A 17,729-nucleotide genomic window follows, 5' to 3' on the forward strand; every position below is an offset into this window, starting at 1 on the left:
AGTCCAGCGGCTGCGCTGACTGAACCGAGGGGCTCCTCCGCGCCCCGGGCGCCCCTTCCCCAGCCCCGGAGCGGGGCCTCACCTCCCCAGTCCCTCCGCCGCAGGCTCCTCCTCCACTGACATCAGAGCCGCAGGCGGGCGGAGGGAGCCAGCGGAGCCCGAACCGAGCCCCAGCGAGAGAGCGGGCTGGCGGGCCAGGCGCGCAGCAGCGGCGGACGGCGGCCGGAGCTCGGCCCCAGCCAAGTCGGGCCTCCCAGCCAACCCCGCGGCGGGGCAGCCGCAGGTACCGCCCGGGAGCCGACCCGCCCACGACCGTGGGCGCCGGAGGGCGGCGGGACCCCCCATCCTCTGGGTACCTTCTCCCCAGGATGGGAGGGGGTGCCTGGGCGTGCTGGACTCTACTTGGGCAGGGTAGGGCCTTTCTCTCCCAGCTCTGTCCCAGGCCCAGCAGGTGCCAGGTGGCCAGTGGGAAACTGAGCGGGTGAAAGAGGAAGGTGAGGAGGGATGTGTGTGTGTGTCTGCCTTCAGCTTCAGCTGGGCCTGAGTGTGGAAGGACTGAGCATTTGGAGGTATAGATGTGTGGCAGCCGTATTGGGGTGTGCGAATGTCTTAGCACAGGCAAGTGGATCAAATGTGAAGTTGCAGGCATGTTGGTGTGTAAGGGTATCCGTCTGGGTGGGGATGTCTGGGAATCCGTGTTCTTGTTGCAGACTATATCCAACTGTTGTGTGTGCTGGGGTCTGGCTCAAAGGATAGTAAGTCAGAGTTGGGGGGTATATAGTTGTGTCCTGAGGATGTTTGGAGTTAGATGTATAAGGATTTGGAGTTTAAGAGCTTCTAGGGTGTATAGGAGGGCTTCTGTGGTGGCTTAGTGGTAAAGAATTCTCCTGCCAAGCAGGAGACACAGGCTCGATCCCTGGGTGGGAAAGATCCCCTGGAGAAGGAAATGGCAACCCACTCAAGTATTCTTGCCTGGGAAATCCCATGGAGAGAGGAGCCTGGTGGGCTACAGTCCATGGGGTCACAAGACTCAGACATGATTTGAGCCACTGAACAGGGTGTACACGAGCTACAGGGTGACAGGTGTGAGGAATCCAGGATCTGGTATACAGGTGAGGTAGGTATGTGTGTGTGTATCTGTTCTGTCTGGTGTCATCTTGTCCTGGTGTGTGTGGATGTGTTTTGGGGTGTGGGAGAGATGTCTGGGTGTGAGGGTGTCTGGGGGAGTGAGTTGATGTGGGCTGATGTCTGGGTGTACATGTGTGATCAGAGACTCATTTGGAGATGGAGTGTGCGGATCTGGGGGCAGGCGTCTGGTTTCAGGGTTGTGGGTGGGTCTTGGTGCAGGGATATGTGTGGAACTGTGAGGTTTTCTTTTTTTCACCAGGCCTCCAGATGGATTTTAAAATTCTGCCCTCTGGAGCTTACCATCAAGTCTCCTTTCCTAGAAGTTTCTGCCCCTGGGATGGGTGGTCAGGCCCCCCGGAAACGAAGTCCCATCCAAAGAGTGGAATCTCACACCATGGGCTCTAGTTAGGGCACCTTCCCCTCTTTTTCCAGCAGAAGAAACAGAGAAGGAAAGTGCCCTCCCTGAGGTCACACAGCACACTGGGCTGTTTTGACCTCCCTTTCCGTGGGCTTATGATGGGATTGAGAGGCTGTGTTTTCTGGATGGGTCCTAGTCTGGCTGCAGTGCCCTCCAAGGCTTTTGCTTTCAGTGAGCTTAGCTGGGGCCTCATTGGGCAGCTATCCATCTCCAACCAAATCCTATCTATCTTCAACTTCAGCTCCCCATTCTCCGTCTGATAACTGGGGAGAGAGTGCTCACCCGCTACTGCTGGTTGTGACAGAGGTCTCAGCAGAGTAAAAGTATAGGCTGATCAGGGTGAGATGAAGCCAGTAGGGGACAGGTTGCGGGGGACCCTTTCTCAGGCTACTGGGACCCAGATGGGGAGTCAGGACGGAGAGGGGTAACAGGAGGCCTGGGTAGCTCCAGCTGTGCCTGCTGTTGCTGTGGCAACAGTGCAGAAGGAGCTATTTAAAAACGTGGCTGAGATACTGCTGGAAGCCCAGGCTGCCGGAAACCTGATTTCCGAGAGGCTTGGCAAGGGAGGAGGAGGGAGAGGAGACACTCCAGCAATTCCCGGGGTGGGGCAGTGACATCGCTAGTTCTGGGGACAGGGGGATCCTCCGGGGCTGTGTGTCTCTACAAATTGTTCTGGGGTCTTCTTTGGTGTCTAAGCTTAGAGTTCAGTGTCCCCTCGTCTGTTTGGATTTAGAGAGGGAGAAATTGGGAGGTGAGCTGAATGAATGAATGAGTGACTTTACTGAACAAAGAATTTTGCTGCCACCTGAAGGATTTTCCTCTAGGCTTAAGGATATAATGAATGGATGTTGCTGAATGAACCCATGGCCTGTGAATGAATGTTGGATGATTTGTCAAATGAGTAAATCAAGGAATGAATACATGTGTGCTCAATGGGGCCCTCACTAAGTTCCCACAAGGAAGTCTGAGCCCTGCTGAGTCTTCTTCCGTTCCCTTTCCCAGGAGCCCTGGCTGTGGCCAGGGGGCAGTGGGCCATGCCAGGGGCAGTGGAAGGCCCCAGCTGGAAGCAGGCGGAGGACATTAGAGACATTTACGACTTCCGCGATGTTCTGGGAACGTGAGTCTCGGAGGCAGGAGAGAAGGGGGAGCTGTCCCTGAGCTGGGGGTGGGGTGGCGAAGGTCCTCACTCTGGGCCTGGCTGGCTGGGGAGGCTGGATGCAGGGTGGTGCTTCCTCTGGCCACTTGATCTCTGCTTCCTGTTTCCTACAGCCCAGGCTCTGTGGTGGCCTTGTATGGCCCGAGTGGCCCGGAGTTTTCACTTCTGGCTGACGGGGTAGAACAGAGGCTGCTCTTGCTCTGGGTCCCTGTGACAAGAAGAAAGTAGGCGAGAATGAAGGAGCCAGTTTTTTAAACTGACTGCCAAGAACTGGGGGTTCTGGCCTAGGTTTTGGAACTGAAGCTGGGCATGGCTCTGTTCTCCATGGTGAGAATCCAGAAATAACTCAAACCTGATCTTTGCCCCTCAAGTTGATCCCAAACATATGAGGGAGACAGGCTCACAGAAAATGACAACCGGGTGTGTGCTGTGTTCTAGCGAAGTTCGCAAATGAGGACTTTGTTGAACCCAGAGAGCAGTGGCTTCTGTGTGGGGAATAACTTTCTAGAGAAGGGGGCATTAGAGCTGGGGATTGAAGGATGGGTAGGAGAGTACTTGTCAGACTGGGAGAAGGCATTCCAGGCAGGAGGAATAGCATAAACAAAGGCTCAGAGGTATGTTATGTGTGGAAAGAGACAGAGTCTGGTGGAGCTTATAATCAGAGGCTGGGGGGAGGAGTGGAAGACACTGAGGAAAAGAGAGGAACAGGTCAGGTAAGGCCTCAAAGCCAAGCTATAGAGGCTGGAATTAATCTCATGAGCCACAGGATAACATTTAAGACTTTGTGGCAGATTTGCAATTCCGGATGGTCATTCTGGCCACAGTAGAGAGGGTACATTGAAGAGGGACAAGACTGAAGCCAGCAATGAGGCTGTCATAGTCACTAGTTAGTCTGATGATTGAGTTTTCACCATGAGATGCTGTTCATTGACTATGACTTCTTGTCCCAGGAAAAGCAAATAGTTTTAGAGAGCACTAGTCAACACTCATTCGTTAACCAGTGAACTTTAGTGAAAATGAGTACGCTCCTAAGTCTCTTTGAAAGCACTGCTTCTCAAACTTCAGTGAGCATACACATCACCTGTTGTTCAGTCTCTATGTCCAATTCTTTGTGATCCTATGGACTGTGTGTAGCCTGCCAGGCTCCTCTGTCCTCCACTATCTCCTGGAGTTTGCTCAAATTCATCTCCATTGAGTTGGTGATGTTGTTGAACCATCTCATCCTCTGCTGCCCCTTTCTCCTTTTGCCTTCAATCCTTCCCAGCATCAGGGTCTTCTCCAGTGAGTTGGCTCTACCCATCAGGTGGCCTAAATATTGGATCTGGTTAAAATGCCGCTTCTGATTTTAGTAAGTCTAAGGTGGGGCCCAAGATTCCACAGTTCTGGAAAGCTACCAGGTGATGCTGATGTTCTTCATGGTTCTAAAGGGTGTTAAATAAGCCATGACTCAAATTGGGTTTTTGCAGAAAAAGGAATGAATCAGTCATGCACATAATCAAAAAGCCTAGGGGGTAAACTTCAGGTATGGGGTACAGGGGCTCACATGATGTTATCAGGAAACTGTCTTTGACTGTTTCTTAGCTCTGATTTCCTTTGTGTTGGCTTCATTCTCTTCCCAAGTGGTGGCAAAGATGACTACCACTAGCTCCAGGCTTACATCCTACCAACTTAGCAGGAAAGAACACCTCATTCTCAAAGTGCCAGTAACCTGGCTTACATCACAGGACCCAGTTACTGTGGCCAGGGGATAGACAACTCTCATTGGCTAGGCTGGGGCACCTCTGGCACCAGAGAGGTGAATGGGTGATAGAGGGAGGCTCGTTCCACCTCCTTGTCCTGGGGATGGTCACGAAACCCATAGGGGGATGGAGGAGAGGCTGGAGGGAAGCTGAGGTTCCGATTCTCCATCTCATGAATCCCCTCTCCCTGCAGAGGAGCCTTCTCCGAGGTCATCCTGGCAGAAGATAAGAGGACTCAGAAGCTGGTGGCCATCAAATGTATCGCCAAGAAGGCTCTGGAGGGCAAGGAGGGCAGCATGGAGAACGAGATCGCTGTCCTACACAAGTGCGTGGAGCATATTCTGTCCCTGCCCTGGGTCAACCCTGTCTTGAACTGTCCCACTCGCCTCCTCTCTCTGCTTTGGGCAAATCACCTAACCTCTCAAACTGCTCATTTGTAAATGGGGGTAATTATCTCCACTTGGTTGGATGTGGGGAGCATTAGAGGTCCTTTACTTCAAGTGCCTGGCACGAGAGCAAACATGACAGATGTAATTAAGATGCCACTGCTTCTTTACAATGGTTTAATGTCCAGTTAGATCTAAAGGTCAATCCTTGAACATGTCTTGAACCCATGTATTTCTGCTGATGCTATCTCTAGACCTACCTCAAGTTGCCCCACATATTACACCACCTCACAAGTTTAAAAACACTCATCTGCTGATGCCCTGACAACAACCAGATGGTGTCTGAACTGCTCATGCTGATGGGAAACCTGCTGTTCTCACTGGAAAGCTCATTTAGAATCTCCACTTACAGCCTCTGACCTGAGCTTTCCCACCACGCTAAGCAGGGACGAAATAATCATTTCCACCACTGGGTTGGGAAGACTGACGCCCAGAGAGGACAAAGGACTTGCCTAAGGTCACACAGCAAGTCTGTGGCAGAGCCAAGCTTTCCATTAAACTCACTCACCATCACTGGTTCATTTCTAGAGTGTTTACTGTGTGCCAGGCACTGTGCCAAGATTCTTCCCTGCATTTCTTCATGTGATCCTCACCTCAATACTTGGAGGGAAGTACTATCACTGGCTTCATATTACAGATTAAAAAAAACCGAGGCCTGGAGAGGTTATACTCAATTCTGTGAATATTAGTGAGCACTCAGTCTGCACCCGGAGAAGGCAATGGCACCCCACTCCAGTACTCTTGCCTGGAAAATCCCATGGACAGAGGAGCCTGGTGGGCTGCAGTCCATGGGGTTGCTAAGAGTCAGACACAACTGAGCGACTTCCCTTTCACTTTTCACTTTCATGCATTGGAGAAGGAAATGGCAACCCACTCCAGTGTTCTTGCCTGGAGAATCCCAGGGATGGGGGAGTCTGGTGGGCTGCCATCTTTGGGGTCGCACAGAGTCGGACATGACTGAAGTGACTTAGTAGCAGTCTGCACCAGGTATGGAGGAACAGTGGTCAGCAAGATAAAGCTGCTGGTCTTATAGAGGTGACATGCTGATGGGAGAGGCTGGCAGATTTATAAACCCAGACAAGTGTTAAAATCCTATAGCAGTCAGCACTGTGAGGTGAGAAGACTTGCCCTCAACAGCATGTGGCAGAGGCAGATGAGGACTCAGGTCTGTGCGATGTCAGAGCCGTGTTAACCTCCATGCTTGGCTGCCTCCCGTGACACTGTAACACATCGTGGTAAAGCAGCTTTTCCCTTTGGGACCCAGATCTTTGGCTCATCCTGCCCAGGTTTTCAGGCAGTGTTTCCTTAAGATGAGTAGGGAGGTGGCTGAACTGTCAGCTCTGAACCACCTCATTTCTCCTTTCAGGATCAAGCACCCCAACATTGTAGCCCTGGATGACATCTACGAGAGTGGGGGACACCTCTATCTCATCATGCAGCTGTGAGTGGCCCTGAGTCAGCCCTTCTCACACCCGTCCCTGCTGCCCCCTCCCTGGTCTCTCTGCATCCACCGCTGTCTTGGCCAGACTGCCCTGTCCCTGGCTGCAGGGTGTCGGGCGGTGAGCTGTTTGACCGAATTGTGGAAAAAGGCTTCTACACGGAGCGGGATGCCAGCCGCCTCATCTTCCAGGTGCTGGATGCTGTCAAGTACCTGCATGACCTGGGCATCGTACACCGAGACCTCAAGGTGGGTGTGAGGATGTGTGGGGAGCTAGGGCACCCAAGGGTGGGGCCTCCACAAACTTCTGTGACCTTGGGTACCTCTCAACCCCTTGCTGAGCCTGGCCTTTCTGTCTGACCGCATAAGCCCTAAACTGCTTCCTGCCCATTCCAGTTCTGACACTCAGATGAACACAAAGGTGATTATCCCAGTAACATCTTAGGTTTTTTCTGATACTAAAACTCCCACTTGCTCTTTGTAGAAAACTTGGATGACAGCACAACACAAAGAAGAAAGCCAGCAACCCCCAAAGCCCTACACCTCAGAGATGATGATGAGGTGCATGTTTGGTGGTACATTGCACTCTGCTCTAGGAGGAGAGCACTGGGGTGAAACAGAGCTGACTTTGAATTCTGGCCCAGCCACTGCCTAACTATAGATCCCCTACTGCAAGTCACTTTGCCTCTCAAAGCATCTGTTTCCTCATCTGTAGAGAGGGATTATTCACAGTGGCCTGGCAGGGACGTGGTAAGGATGAACTGAAATCAAGCACAGCACAGGATCTGGCACATAGTAGGTGCTCAAAAATTCTTCAGGGCTTCACAATACACACCTGAGGTTTATAGGAGATACCCCCCATACCCCCGAGGTCCTTGTCCTTTTTGGAACTTCTAGCTTCCTTGAGAACCTCCTTGAGTTTCTTGTGCCTCCAGCCAAGATGGCAGCTGTCAAACTACAGTGGCTTTTTTGGGGGTGCTCATTGGGGTATTTGTGGAGGCAGAAGCTTCTGCTAGCCTCTGACCATTTCCAACCCTCCCTTCCCTCCCTCCCACCCTCCAAGCCAGAGAATCTGCTCTACTACAGCCTGGATGAAGACTCCAAGATCATGATCTCTGACTTTGGCCTCTCCAAGATGGAAGACCCTGGCAGTGTGCTCTCCACGGCCTGCGGGACCCCAGGATACGTGGGTGCGGAGGGCCCTGGTCTGGGGCTGTGGGCAGAGAAGAAGCGGGAACTGCAGGGCAGAGATTTGTTAATACCATGTCCCCTTCCCTCCACAGCCCCTGAAGTGCTGGCCCAGAAGCCCTACAGCAAAGCTGTGGATTGCTGGTCCATTGGGGTCATCGCCTATATCCTGTGAGTGGGGGCGTGGATGTTACGGATATGACTCCAGACTTCTCCTCTCCCCTCCTTTGCTCTCTTCTTCCTCTGTGCCATTTCTTCCTTCCTGCCATCCATATTTCTCTCTACCAGTTAATGGCTGTATTATTTCACTCAGTAGAGACTATGTTTCTGGCCACTGTGGCCAAGCACTGGGGATTGAGCAGAGAACAAAAGCGACCAAGTGCTTGCCCTCAGGGAGCAGACATGCTAGTAGTAGGGGAGACAGAAAATAAACAAATAAATAAATCTGTAAAATAATGGCAGGTGGTGAGACATGTGTGAAGAAAAATCTAGCAGGGTAGGGAGATGGGATGGATGCTGTTTTAGATAAGGTCAGGAGCCTCTCTGAGGAGGTGGCCTGAGTGGCATCCAGAATGAAGTGAGGGAGCCAGACACTCAAAGTGTTCGGGGAGAGTGGTTTAGAGAGAGCACAGAGCAAGTGCAAAGGCCCTGAGGAAGGACAGATGGTGGCACAGTACGGAGTAGAAAGCCAGTGGGGTCAGACAGGAGTGAGCAAGGCAGAGAGCTAGATCCCCCATTTTGTAGAAGGGGAACTCCTTCCTGGGGGTCCTGTCTGAAGCTCAACACTGCACCAAAGCTCCATCTGGGAGCCAATGTGTACACTGACAGTGGAAATGAGAATGAGTTTCTCCCTGCCCAGGCTCTGTGGTTATCCTCCCTTCTATGACGAGAATGATGCCAAACTCTTTGAACAGATCTTGAAGGCCGAGTACGAGTTTGACTCTCCTTACTGGGATGACATCTCTGACTCTGGTATTTGGGGCTTTGCTTTCTTCCCCTGATCCTACCTCCAGTCCCTGCTTCATCTGCTTGGGTGGGGGGTTGGAGAGGGGGGGTGGGGGGAAGATCTCCTCACTTCACCAGATTCCCCAGCCCCAGATTAAGCACTGAATTTAAGACCAGACACCTCACCCTGGGTGCTTTTCTCTGCCTGGCCCCTGGTCAGACATAGTATTTTTCAGACTACCTCCCCACACAGATTTCCTAGTACCTAAAACAACACCATTAATGTTTTCATCTGTCCTTTTGTGCCTCCAGTTAGGCGGCAAAGCTGTGAAGCCATTATCAATCATTTACACGTCAGTGTGAATCTTCTCTAAGAACAAGTTATTCTTAAGGGAGAAAGCTGGAGAGCTGGGTTGGGTTGGGGGGCTTAGAGAAAGAGTACAGGTGGGGTGGGACAGTGCATGGTCAGATCTGGCTTTGATGCCAGGCCAGACCTGAGGGGGTGGGTTCTATCTTGGGGGTGTTCTCAGGCACTGCCATGCTGTCTTTGCTCTTGTCTGGGGGGCTCAGCCAAAGACTTCATCCGGCACTTGATGGAGAAGGATCCAGAGAAGAGGTTCACCTGTGAGCAGGCCTTGCAGCACCCCTGGTGAGAGATCCCACAAGCCTCGGGCTAGGATGGGGTCTGGGTCCCCTAGGCCTGCCTCTCCCTTCACTGACAGCCCTCTACACACACCTGTCCTAGGATTGCAGGAGATACTGCCCTAGATAAGAATATTCACCAGTCGGTGAGCGAGCAGATCAAGAAGAACTTTGCCAAAAGCAAGTGGAAGGTGAGCCCACGACCCCCGTTTAGCCTCCAGCTCACACCAAGTGGGGCACACAGTAAATGCTCAGGGATGCTTACTGAAGGGTCTCATTCATTCATGCAATGCTGTGACACCTACTTTATTCCAGTGATGGTCCCTGATCTTCAAGACTAGAGGGAGAACAGTGTATGCTTCTCAAGGAGACATAATCCAAGTTATGGGGTCCTGGAAGGGGCGTAAAGTGGTCATGGCCTGACAGACTGGTCAGGCCTGAGAGCGGAGTAGGAATTAGCCTAGCACAGGAGAATACGGTCTGAGGCAGAGGGAACCAGGGTGCAAAGGGCCAGGAGAAGAGAGTACAGCCATTTAGGCAGTGCAAGTGCTAAGCCTGGCGGGACTGAAGGGGCTATAGGCAGGAAACCAGGCTGCAGACCGGTCGGGGCCAGGCTGCCTGGGGGCTCAGGTCCCACAGTAGAGCACTGACTTGATGTTAAGGATGCTGAGGAGCTCCAGAAGGATTTTCAGCTGAAACTTGACCTTTACAAGGGGCTCTCAAGATGCTGAAAGGCAGGGTGAAGGCCGGGAGACCCTTTAGGGGACTGTGGCAGAGATGTGGTCAGGAGACAGTGAGGGCTTGAATCAGAGCAGTGACAGTGGGAACAGAGAACACTGGACTAGGAGTTGTTTGGGAGGCTGAACTGACAAGAAGTGATGTTAGAATGGATGCTGGAAGAGAGAGGAGGAGAGGTCCAGGGCTCGCCCAAGATTTTGGTTGGGGACAAGGTGGATGATGGTACAGATGGAGATCCTGGGGCCAGAAACTTGTTTTGGGAGAGATTTTGATTTAGGACATGGTAAATCTGACGGACATATCAGTAGACAGGTTGAACAGAGAATGATACACACCTGGGCAAGTCATTTAACCTCTGTGCCTGTTTTCCTCCTTTGACAATGCTGACACCAATAGTGCCCACCTCAAAGACTTTCGGGAAGATTAAATGATCTATTAAGTGTTTAGAACAGTATCTGACACACAATGCTATACAAAGTGTTGACTATTATGTGAATGTGAATTATATGAAAAATTATACATGTCTACATATATACATTTTATATCTGTGTGTGTATGTGTGTGTAACTATATAATATGATTGAATATAATTTAATGAAGTCTTGTAGAGGTTTCAGGGGGTTTTAGGGATCAACCAATATCACTTGAATGAAAATAACAGAACTGCTATTAAGAATTCTACTGCCAGACCCTGCCCCACGATCTCCTACTGTCTTAAAAGTCCCTTCTGCCTTTCTCCACAGCAAGCCTTCAATGCCACAGCTGTGGTGAGGCACATGAGGAAGCTACAGTTGGGCACCAGCCAGGAGGGGCAGGGACAGACAGCGAGCCGTGGCGAGCTCCTGGCACCAGCAGCCGGGGGTGAGAACAGGGCTCAGTGCAAGGGCATGGGAGGTCCGTGGAGAGCGGCCCAGGCTGGAGTGGAGGTCTGCTCCTGTGATCAGCTCCGCTCTCTCTTCCCATGTAGGGCCGGTGGCTGGCTGCTGCTGTCGCGATTGCTGTGTGGAGCCCAGCCCAGAACTGTCCCCCTCTCTGCACCCCCAGCTCTAGAGGCCTGGATCCAGGGTCAGGATCTGCTGTGCAGGAAGGGTTGGGGATGGCCTGCTCCCCCTCCCTCCCTGAACTGGGGAGGTACCCTGCCCACCCCCTCCACACCCCTTTCTGTACCACCCCTCCACTGCATTTTCCATACAAATATTTCTATTTTATTGTTCCTTCTTATAATAAAGGGAAGAGATCAAAACCACAGGCAGCTCTGTCTCCTCAGACAACCTATACCCCACATGCTGGTGCAAACTGCTTGATTTGAGGGTGCCTGGCCCCTGAGGTAGTTGCAGGAAGTCCCTTCTCCAACATGAGACTGGATGGGGGCGGGCAGGAGGGAGCAGGAGGGAGGGGTGTTCAGGGATCCCTTTCTCCGTGCCCCCCTAGCCTTCTGGCCCTGGGCACCTCCTTCTGCGCTTTGCTGGTGGCCCCTCAGCTCGGTGGAGTTGGCGCAAGTCAGCACTGAACAGTACCTGGGGCGAGAGGGGTGAGCGTCTGAGTGGGGGGGGTGCAGGGCTCAGGACTGGTGGGACAGTGTGGGCAGCTGGAAGGGTTCATGGGTGGCAGGGCTGGGGCGGGTAGAGAGTCCTTTAGGGTCAACTGGGACAGCAATGGAGGTAGAAGAAAATAGGTCAGGGCCAGGGAGAAGTCCTATGGGGTCTGGACTGGAGATGGAGGGGAAGCCACTCACTGCTTGGGCCCAGCCAGCATAGGGTCCCCACAGGTTCCGGAAAAAGTTACCTAAACCAAAAAAAAAAAAATTACCTAAACCAGAAGTGGTGAGGTGACGTTAAATGGCCCCTTGTGCTCCCTATCCACAAGGGTGGGGTTTTAGGGAGAGGTGTATTTCTACCACCCCAGCCCACACATCCCAGCCCTGACATCCCACTCTCTCTCCTTACCCAGTTCCTTGTTGGCCTGGGGGCTCGGGCCCTTGGCCTGGCTGGTGGTTGGGTGCCAGCTGTAGTCACGTTGGGCAATCTGCCACACGTGGACATCCACGGGCACAGCCTGGGGTTTGTCTAGCGCCATCAGGCAGATGCAGTCGGCCACCTTTGACAGACAGACAGTAAGCCACAGTAAGCCACAGAGGAATGGCAGGGTCCAGTCAGCAACCTGCTTCTAGTCCCAAAGCCAGATGCTTCCTTCTCCACTCTGAGGACACTCTTACTATATTTTCTATTAATAATTTAAAAGACAGCTGTGACGAGAGTGCTACTGGGTAAACATCTTATGTGTGCCAGTTTCATCATAACCTGAAAAGAAGGTTTATTGTAGATAAGAAAACAGGTCCTGAAAGGCGAAGTGAGTTGGACAAAGTTACACAGACAGGGAGACTCAGAACCAAGATTTAATGTTAGGCTGGAGTTCAGAGCCTATTAAAAAGAGTAATTTAAATAAAAATTCATTTTTAAAGTACAGAGAAATATAAAAAAGAAAACAATAAATACCAAATTTCCAATCATCTTTCTGATACCTAACCGTTCTTGATATTAAACAAGAAGGTGTATTATCCTTTAATAAAAATTTTTTTTAAAAAGTTCTGTAAGTACATATAATTTTAAGGGAAGAACAAAATGAAAAGTGGAAAGCTTCCCTGGTGATCCAGTGGTTAAGACTCTGAGCTCCCAATGCAGGGGGAATGGGCTCAATCCCTGGTCAGGGAACTAAGATCTTGCATGTCACATGGTATGGTGTTTAAAAAAAAGTTGGAAACATCATCTTATTTGTCTTCCCAAAGGTAACAACTATTGAGTTTCCTGTGATTCCTTCCAGAAATTTCTGCACACATAAGGCAGTGTGTGTGTGTACCTGAACAAATGGTCTTTCTAAAAATGCATTCAAAAAGCAATGTCTTTTATACCCTTTCTGCATTCTACATTTTTTCTAATAAAACATCTGCTGGTATCCTTTCTCCCTCCCACTCTGTCTCCAGAAGCCAAGCCCACACCCAGCTCTCAGGACTGCATTGTCTCCTCCTCTGCTACTCTCTTCATGGGTAGTTAGAGTAGCTTCTACCCGCCCCCCTCAACCCTGGGCCTCACCTTGGTGCCTACTCCAGGCAGAGTGCAGAGGGCCTTGTGGGCCTCCTCATAGGGGGCCTTGCGCAGCTGCTGCAGCCAGGGAAGTCCACCCCATTCTTCCAGGATGGCTCGGGCACTGGCACTCACAAAGCGGGCACGGTACCCCAGGCCCAGATTCCTGAGCTCAGCTTCCACCTCTGGCCCTGTGGGGGAGTGGGGAGAACAGGGGTCAGACATTCTCAAATCCTTCCTGTCATCAGGCTAGTGTGTGAGCCCTGCAAACGACAGGTATGCTTTTCCTAAGTACCCTTCTCCTACCTTGCCATCCTCTGGGAGACCCTAGGACACTTGCACATACAAAGGAAAGGGTTAAGCCTGGGTTCTTCTGCCCCTCTACAAATGTTTCTGAGCACTATGTGCTGTGCACTGGAGCAGGGATTGAGAAGGACTTGCTGTCGTGGAGGAACTCCTCAGTTGAGTTCTTTAACCTTTCCAAAGGGTGTGAATTCACATTCATGATCTAAAATAATACACAGGGCATACACATGATCTAAAATAATACACTAGACCCTGGTGGTCTAGTGGTTGACAGTCTACTGCCAATGCAGGGGACATGGGTTCGATCCCTGGTCCTGAAAGATCCCACATGCCACAGAGCAACTGAACCTGTGTAACACACTACTGAGCCTGTGCTCTAGAGCCGCAGCTACTGAAGCCCACGAGTCCTAGAGCCTGTGCTCCACAATAAGAGAAGCTACCGCAACGAGAAGCTCAACTACCCCAGGGAAGAGTAGGCCCTGCTTGCCACAACTAGAGAAAGCCCATGCACAGCAATGAAGACCCGGAGCAGACAAAGATAAATTATCTAAAAAATAAATAAAATAATAGTCATAATAACAGGAGCAGCTTCTATTATGTTTTTCTCAAGGACCTTGATGACAATATTACTGTTCTTCCCACTTTACAGATGAAGGAAATGAGTGCTTAGGGGAGGTTAAGTAACTTGCTCAAGAAAGGACATGACAGAGATGGGACCTTGCACTGAGGTCTAGGACACCGAGCCGGTGCTCTTAACCCATTGCACTGCACTACCTCATGACTGCCTTAGGGAAGGGAAGTCGCTCAGCCGTGTCCGACTCTTTGCAACCCCATGGTCTATAGCCCACCAGGCTCCTCCGTCCATGGGATTTTTTCAGGCAAGAATACTGGAGTGGGTTGCCATTTCCTTCTCCAGGGGATCTTCCCAACCCAGGGATTGAACCCGGATCTCCCGCATTGTAGGCAGACGCTTTACAGTCTGAGCCACCAGGGAAACTCAGGACTTCCCTGGTGGCTCAGATGACTGCCTTATTCATGCCTTAAACCCTTCTGGATAGAAACTGTCATCCCCGTTCCACAAACCCACATTCCCATTCCAAGAGAAGCTTGGAGAAGTGAATGAATTCCCAGAGGTATTATGACTACTAAGCTGGGAGCTGAGACCTGAGATGGGTTTTCTAAGCACCCAGGACATCCTGTTTTCTCCAGCGGGGGCTGTGTCTTTGCCATGCAGGCACTAAGCACTTCCTCCAGCCTGGCTCTCACAAATGCCAACTGATGTACTTGCCTCTGTAAACTACTTCCCTCACAGCGCTCCCATGAAGAACATGTGTGTTTTGGGATGCAGAATTGTTGGGTTCACAGCAGAGATAACAATTTGAATTTTCTGCTTTCTTCCTATATGCCAAACACTATGCTAGGTGCACTGTGTGCATTCCTTTACTCAACCCTCATGAAACTCTGACAGGTTGGAGCTATTGTTATCCCAGTCAATGGATTAAGAACCTGAGGCACAGAGAGGCTATATAATGAGCTCAAGATCATATAGACAGAAGTCAAGTGCCAGAGCGGAAATTCAGACCCAGGCAGGCGATCTCTAGAACATGTATCTTAAGCCCAAACTACTGTACACTGTATACAGATGTCTTCTGATGAGCCATTGAACTCATGCACAAAAAGCACATACTACTGAAGTGCTGACATTTCAGGGACAGGGAAGATGAGGTATAACTGAGGCTGACCAGACCAGGCAGGGTGGTTTTGGATGAGGGCAGTATTTAAAAAGGCAGGAAGCTGTGAGATGGAAGAAAGGCATTATGGGAGAACTCAACAGACCCTGAAAGCTGTCCTAAGGCCTGGAGGCAGGGACCCAGCTACTCACCAGCCAGGGCCTGCAAGCTGGGGAAGCCATGGTAGGTGACATCATCAAGCTGGATGAGCCGAGGTCCAAAGGTCTGGCAGAGCCGTTCCACCATGCCAGTGATGCGGGCAATGTTGTTGTTGGAGGAACAGATGAAGGAGAAAAGGCATTCAATGGGGTCCAGTTGCAGGAGTCGCACACCTGGGGACCAGAAAGGTAGGGAAATGAGAAATCACCTGCTGTTGGTAGTGAGCTCTTCTTACCCTCAGATCCTAGGCTCCAATGGGAGCCTAGGGCAATGAGGGACAGCGTTATTAAAGACAGTAACAATGGAGCTCTCATTCTTTGCAGCATCTTGTGAGGTCCGTGTTATTATCCCATTCCACAGACAAGAACGCACAATGTAAGCACTATGAGGTTGGGGATTTGTTTTGTTCACTGTGGTATTCCCAGTCACATAGGTGATGCTCTGTAACATTTACAGAATGAACGATGTCACCAGCCCAAGATCACACAGCCAGGATTTGGCTCAATATTCCCATCACTCCACTATGGTGGTCAGCAGGACATTAACAGTAGTAATAATAATTACTGTGTGTCAGACACTATTCTAGGCACTTTATATGTATTAGCATCTTTAATTCTCATAAAATTCTGAGGTAGATATAATCCCCATTTTACAGATGGTGAAACCTAGTACATTAACCAAATCACAAGCAACCCAACCTCTGCCTCAGGCTCTGTACTCACCCTTGAATTTCTGAGCCACCTCTTGAAAGTGGGGGTCCACAGAACTCCAATGTTGATACAGTGGAGCAAGGCTGACATCCAGCTGGAAGTACTGTCGCACGGCCTTTAGCTCTTCCCGTGTGGGCCTGCCAACCCTGCCCTTGTCCCCTCGGTACACAGTGCAGTAAAGATGCTCCTCATTCTGGGTCAGGGTCCATACCTGGTCGGCCAGCACGCCACTCCAGTGCGCAGGGCTTTGCTCTCTCCACCTGCGCCCCCAGGCATACGGCAGCCTAGCAATCAGTGCCCCTTTCTGCACCCTTTGGGGCCCTCCTATCCTATAACTGCTCCATATACAAAACTGACTCACGAACTGCAAAACACAAGTGCTTTCTTTTACATCAATTATATTATGTAATCCTCGCAAGAGCACCGCGCAGGCTAATTATTTCCACCTTATAAAGGAGTTAACAGGGTCATCACTCGTGCTTCGGTCTCTTTTGTACCCTTCCTTCACCCCCAACGTTCCTTTGCACCCAAGGCCTGCGGTGCTGAGGAGCCAAGAGCCAGGGTCACTCACCGGAAAGACTGTCCAGAAGCCAGAACCAGGTCCAGGCGTAGTTCAGAGCGTGGACAGGGGATGGAGGCCCATAGGGCCGGGAAGGAGGCTAGAGTGCGATGCCTCATGCTACCCGGCAGAAGGGAGATGACTGACATTTCCAGCCAGGCCCCGCCCCGCGATGGGCCGGCTCACTCGGAAGGGGCTCTACCTGTCAAAAGACCTCGCCCCAAAGACCACGCCTCTCAAGGGCTCACCCACCAAATCCTAGCCTCTTAATTTAAGGCCCGCAGTTTTATTTAATTTCTCCACTCCGCGCAGGCCCTGCTCCCTCAACGCTTCTTCCCTTTCACTCTGTTTCGACCCTCCCGCACTTCATAGCCTTTAGGCACACCACCCAGTCCCTCAAACTACCGGGACTTTGTGAAGCGCGCGCTAACGCGCTCTTCCGCTTTCTCTGGGGGCAGACCGCTCTCACCGGAAGGAGGGCTCAGGCCAGGCTAATTGGACCCAGAGGTAACCAATCCGCGGAGAGTTAGGAGGCGCCAATGAGATTCGGGCGTGGCGGCGAGTGGGCGGGCCTTTCTAGGCGCTGCAGCGGTTGGCGCGCGCTGGGCTCGCTGCCCGCTGTTGGCCATTCCTCTGTGGGATTTGTCTGCCCTCGGCACGCCGGCGCGTCCCATCCCCGCGCTCCGCGGCCAAGACGCGCAGTGCGCCCTCAAGCTACAGTCGTCACCGCCTTATTTCCTCCGAGCCCTGCGATCCCTCAGGGCCTACCCGCCCGCAGAACCAAGTGCTATCCCCTGGCATCCTTAGGGCCTTTCTCAACGAGCCTCTTCTGGCTGATCCTCGCTTTCATCAGTCTGCCTACCCTGAATCCCCCTCACCGAGAATCGTGCCCGGATCGCAGCTCCGGGCCAGCCGAGCCCGAGATGTCTCTACAGCGTCTGGATCCCGAGGAATCTGCCTACTCCCTCGCTCTCTGAGTTTCTGCCCTCCAAGCGCTTGTCCCAGAGCCTCGACACCGAACAACCTTAGGCCTCACTGACTTCCTCATCAGAGGCCTGCCTCCTAGGATTCTGCGCGGACTGTCCCATCTGGCGTCACCAGCCACCTGAAAGCCCTACCGAAAGGGGCCTCTATAGGCCCCCTCCAGGACTGCGCCCAGCGACCCAGAGAGGCCCCGGGACCACTAACTCTGTGGCCCCAGGGCAGCCCCGTTGCCAGGGCCGGCTGCCTAGTCCAGGGAAGATGTAGCAATATAACTTCTTCCCTCCTGGAGAAAGACACAAAAACCACAGACAAGAACTGTTATTTGGACGGTTTCTCCCCTTCTAGCATAGTGATTCTTGGTTA

The 17,729-nt window shown here is 51.8% G+C and overlaps 2 protein-coding genes across 6 annotated transcripts; one reads left to right on the forward strand and one right to left on the reverse strand.

The window, feature by feature from the left end:
• Positions 1 to 132: 132 nt before the first annotated feature.
• CAMK1 (calcium/calmodulin dependent protein kinase I) lies at positions 133 to 11,084 on the forward strand. 2 transcript variants are annotated; one of them, XM_043885993.1, is made up of 12 exons: positions 133 to 283; positions 2,549 to 2,663; positions 4,635 to 4,766; positions 6,254 to 6,328; positions 6,436 to 6,574; positions 7,389 to 7,515; positions 7,609 to 7,684; positions 8,373 to 8,485; positions 9,029 to 9,107; positions 9,204 to 9,291; positions 10,582 to 10,699; positions 10,806 to 11,084. In XM_043885993.1, exons 2-12 carry the CDS (start codon positions 2,581 to 2,583, stop codon positions 10,886 to 10,888), a joined length of 1,113 nt encoding a protein of 370 aa, XP_043741928.1. In that variant the 5' UTR covers positions 133 to 283; positions 2,549 to 2,580; the 3' UTR covers positions 10,889 to 11,084. The 2 variants fall into 2 exon arrangements, with proteins under 2 accessions (XP_043741928.1, XP_043741929.1); XM_043885994.1 differs by lacking the exon at positions 133 to 283 and adding an exon at positions 370 to 494.
• OGG1 (8-oxoguanine DNA glycosylase) lies at positions 2,304 to 17,249 on the reverse strand. Of its 4 annotated transcripts, XM_043885990.1 has the most exons (7): positions 16,395 to 17,247; positions 15,836 to 16,083; positions 15,107 to 15,286; positions 12,928 to 13,109; positions 11,785 to 11,935; positions 11,574 to 11,623; positions 11,077 to 11,355 (listed from the first exon to the last, which is right to left on the reverse strand). In XM_043885990.1, the coding sequence occupies exons 1-7, from the start codon at positions 16,529 to 16,531 to the stop codon at positions 11,266 to 11,268; spliced, it is 1,038 nt and encodes a 345-aa protein (XP_043741925.1). In that variant the 5' UTR covers positions 16,532 to 17,247; the 3' UTR covers positions 11,077 to 11,265. The 4 variants fall into 4 exon arrangements, with proteins under 4 accessions (XP_043741926.1, XP_043741925.1, XP_043741924.1 ...); XM_043885991.1 differs by lacking the exons at positions 11,077 to 11,355; positions 11,574 to 11,623 and adding an exon at positions 2,304 to 2,910 and having other exon boundaries at positions 16,395 to 17,248; XM_043885989.1 differs by having other exon boundaries at positions 11,077 to 11,623.
• Between the last annotated feature and the right edge of the window lie 480 nt (positions 17,250 to 17,729).

The sequence above is a fragment of the Cervus elaphus genome, chromosome 24 (genome assembly GCF_910594005.1).
Source record: "Cervus elaphus chromosome 24, mCerEla1.1, whole genome shotgun sequence".
NCBI classification, from domain to species: domain Eukaryota; kingdom Metazoa; phylum Chordata; class Mammalia; order Artiodactyla; family Cervidae; genus Cervus; species Cervus elaphus.

Excerpts from the sequence above, each read along its gene's own strand:
- CAMK1 (XM_043885993.1), top strand. The coding sequence starts at position 2,581 with ATGCCAGGGGCAGTGGAAGGCCCCAGCTGGAAGCAGGCGGAGGACATT. Across the intron at positions 6,575-7,388 it reads TCGTACACCGAGACCTCAAG|CCAGAGAATCTGCTCTACTA; the intron begins GTGGGTGTGAGG and ends CCACCCTCCAAG. Across the intron at positions 9,292-10,581 it reads TTGCCAAAAGCAAGTGGAAG|CAAGCCTTCAATGCCACAGC; the intron begins GTGAGCCCACGA and ends CTTTCTCCACAG.
- OGG1 (XM_043885989.1), bottom strand. The coding sequence starts at position 16,531 with ATGTCAGTCATCTCCCTTCTGCCGGGTAGCATGAGGCATCGCACTCTA. Across the intron at positions 11,936-12,927 it reads TGCCTGGAGTAGGCACCAAG|GTGGCCGACTGCATCTGCCT; the intron begins GTGAGGCCCAGG and ends TGTCTGTCAAAG. Across the intron at positions 11,624-11,784 it reads CCAGGCCAACAAGGAACTGG|GTAACTTTTTCCGGAACCTG; the intron begins GTAAGGAGAGAG and ends TTTTTGGTTTAG.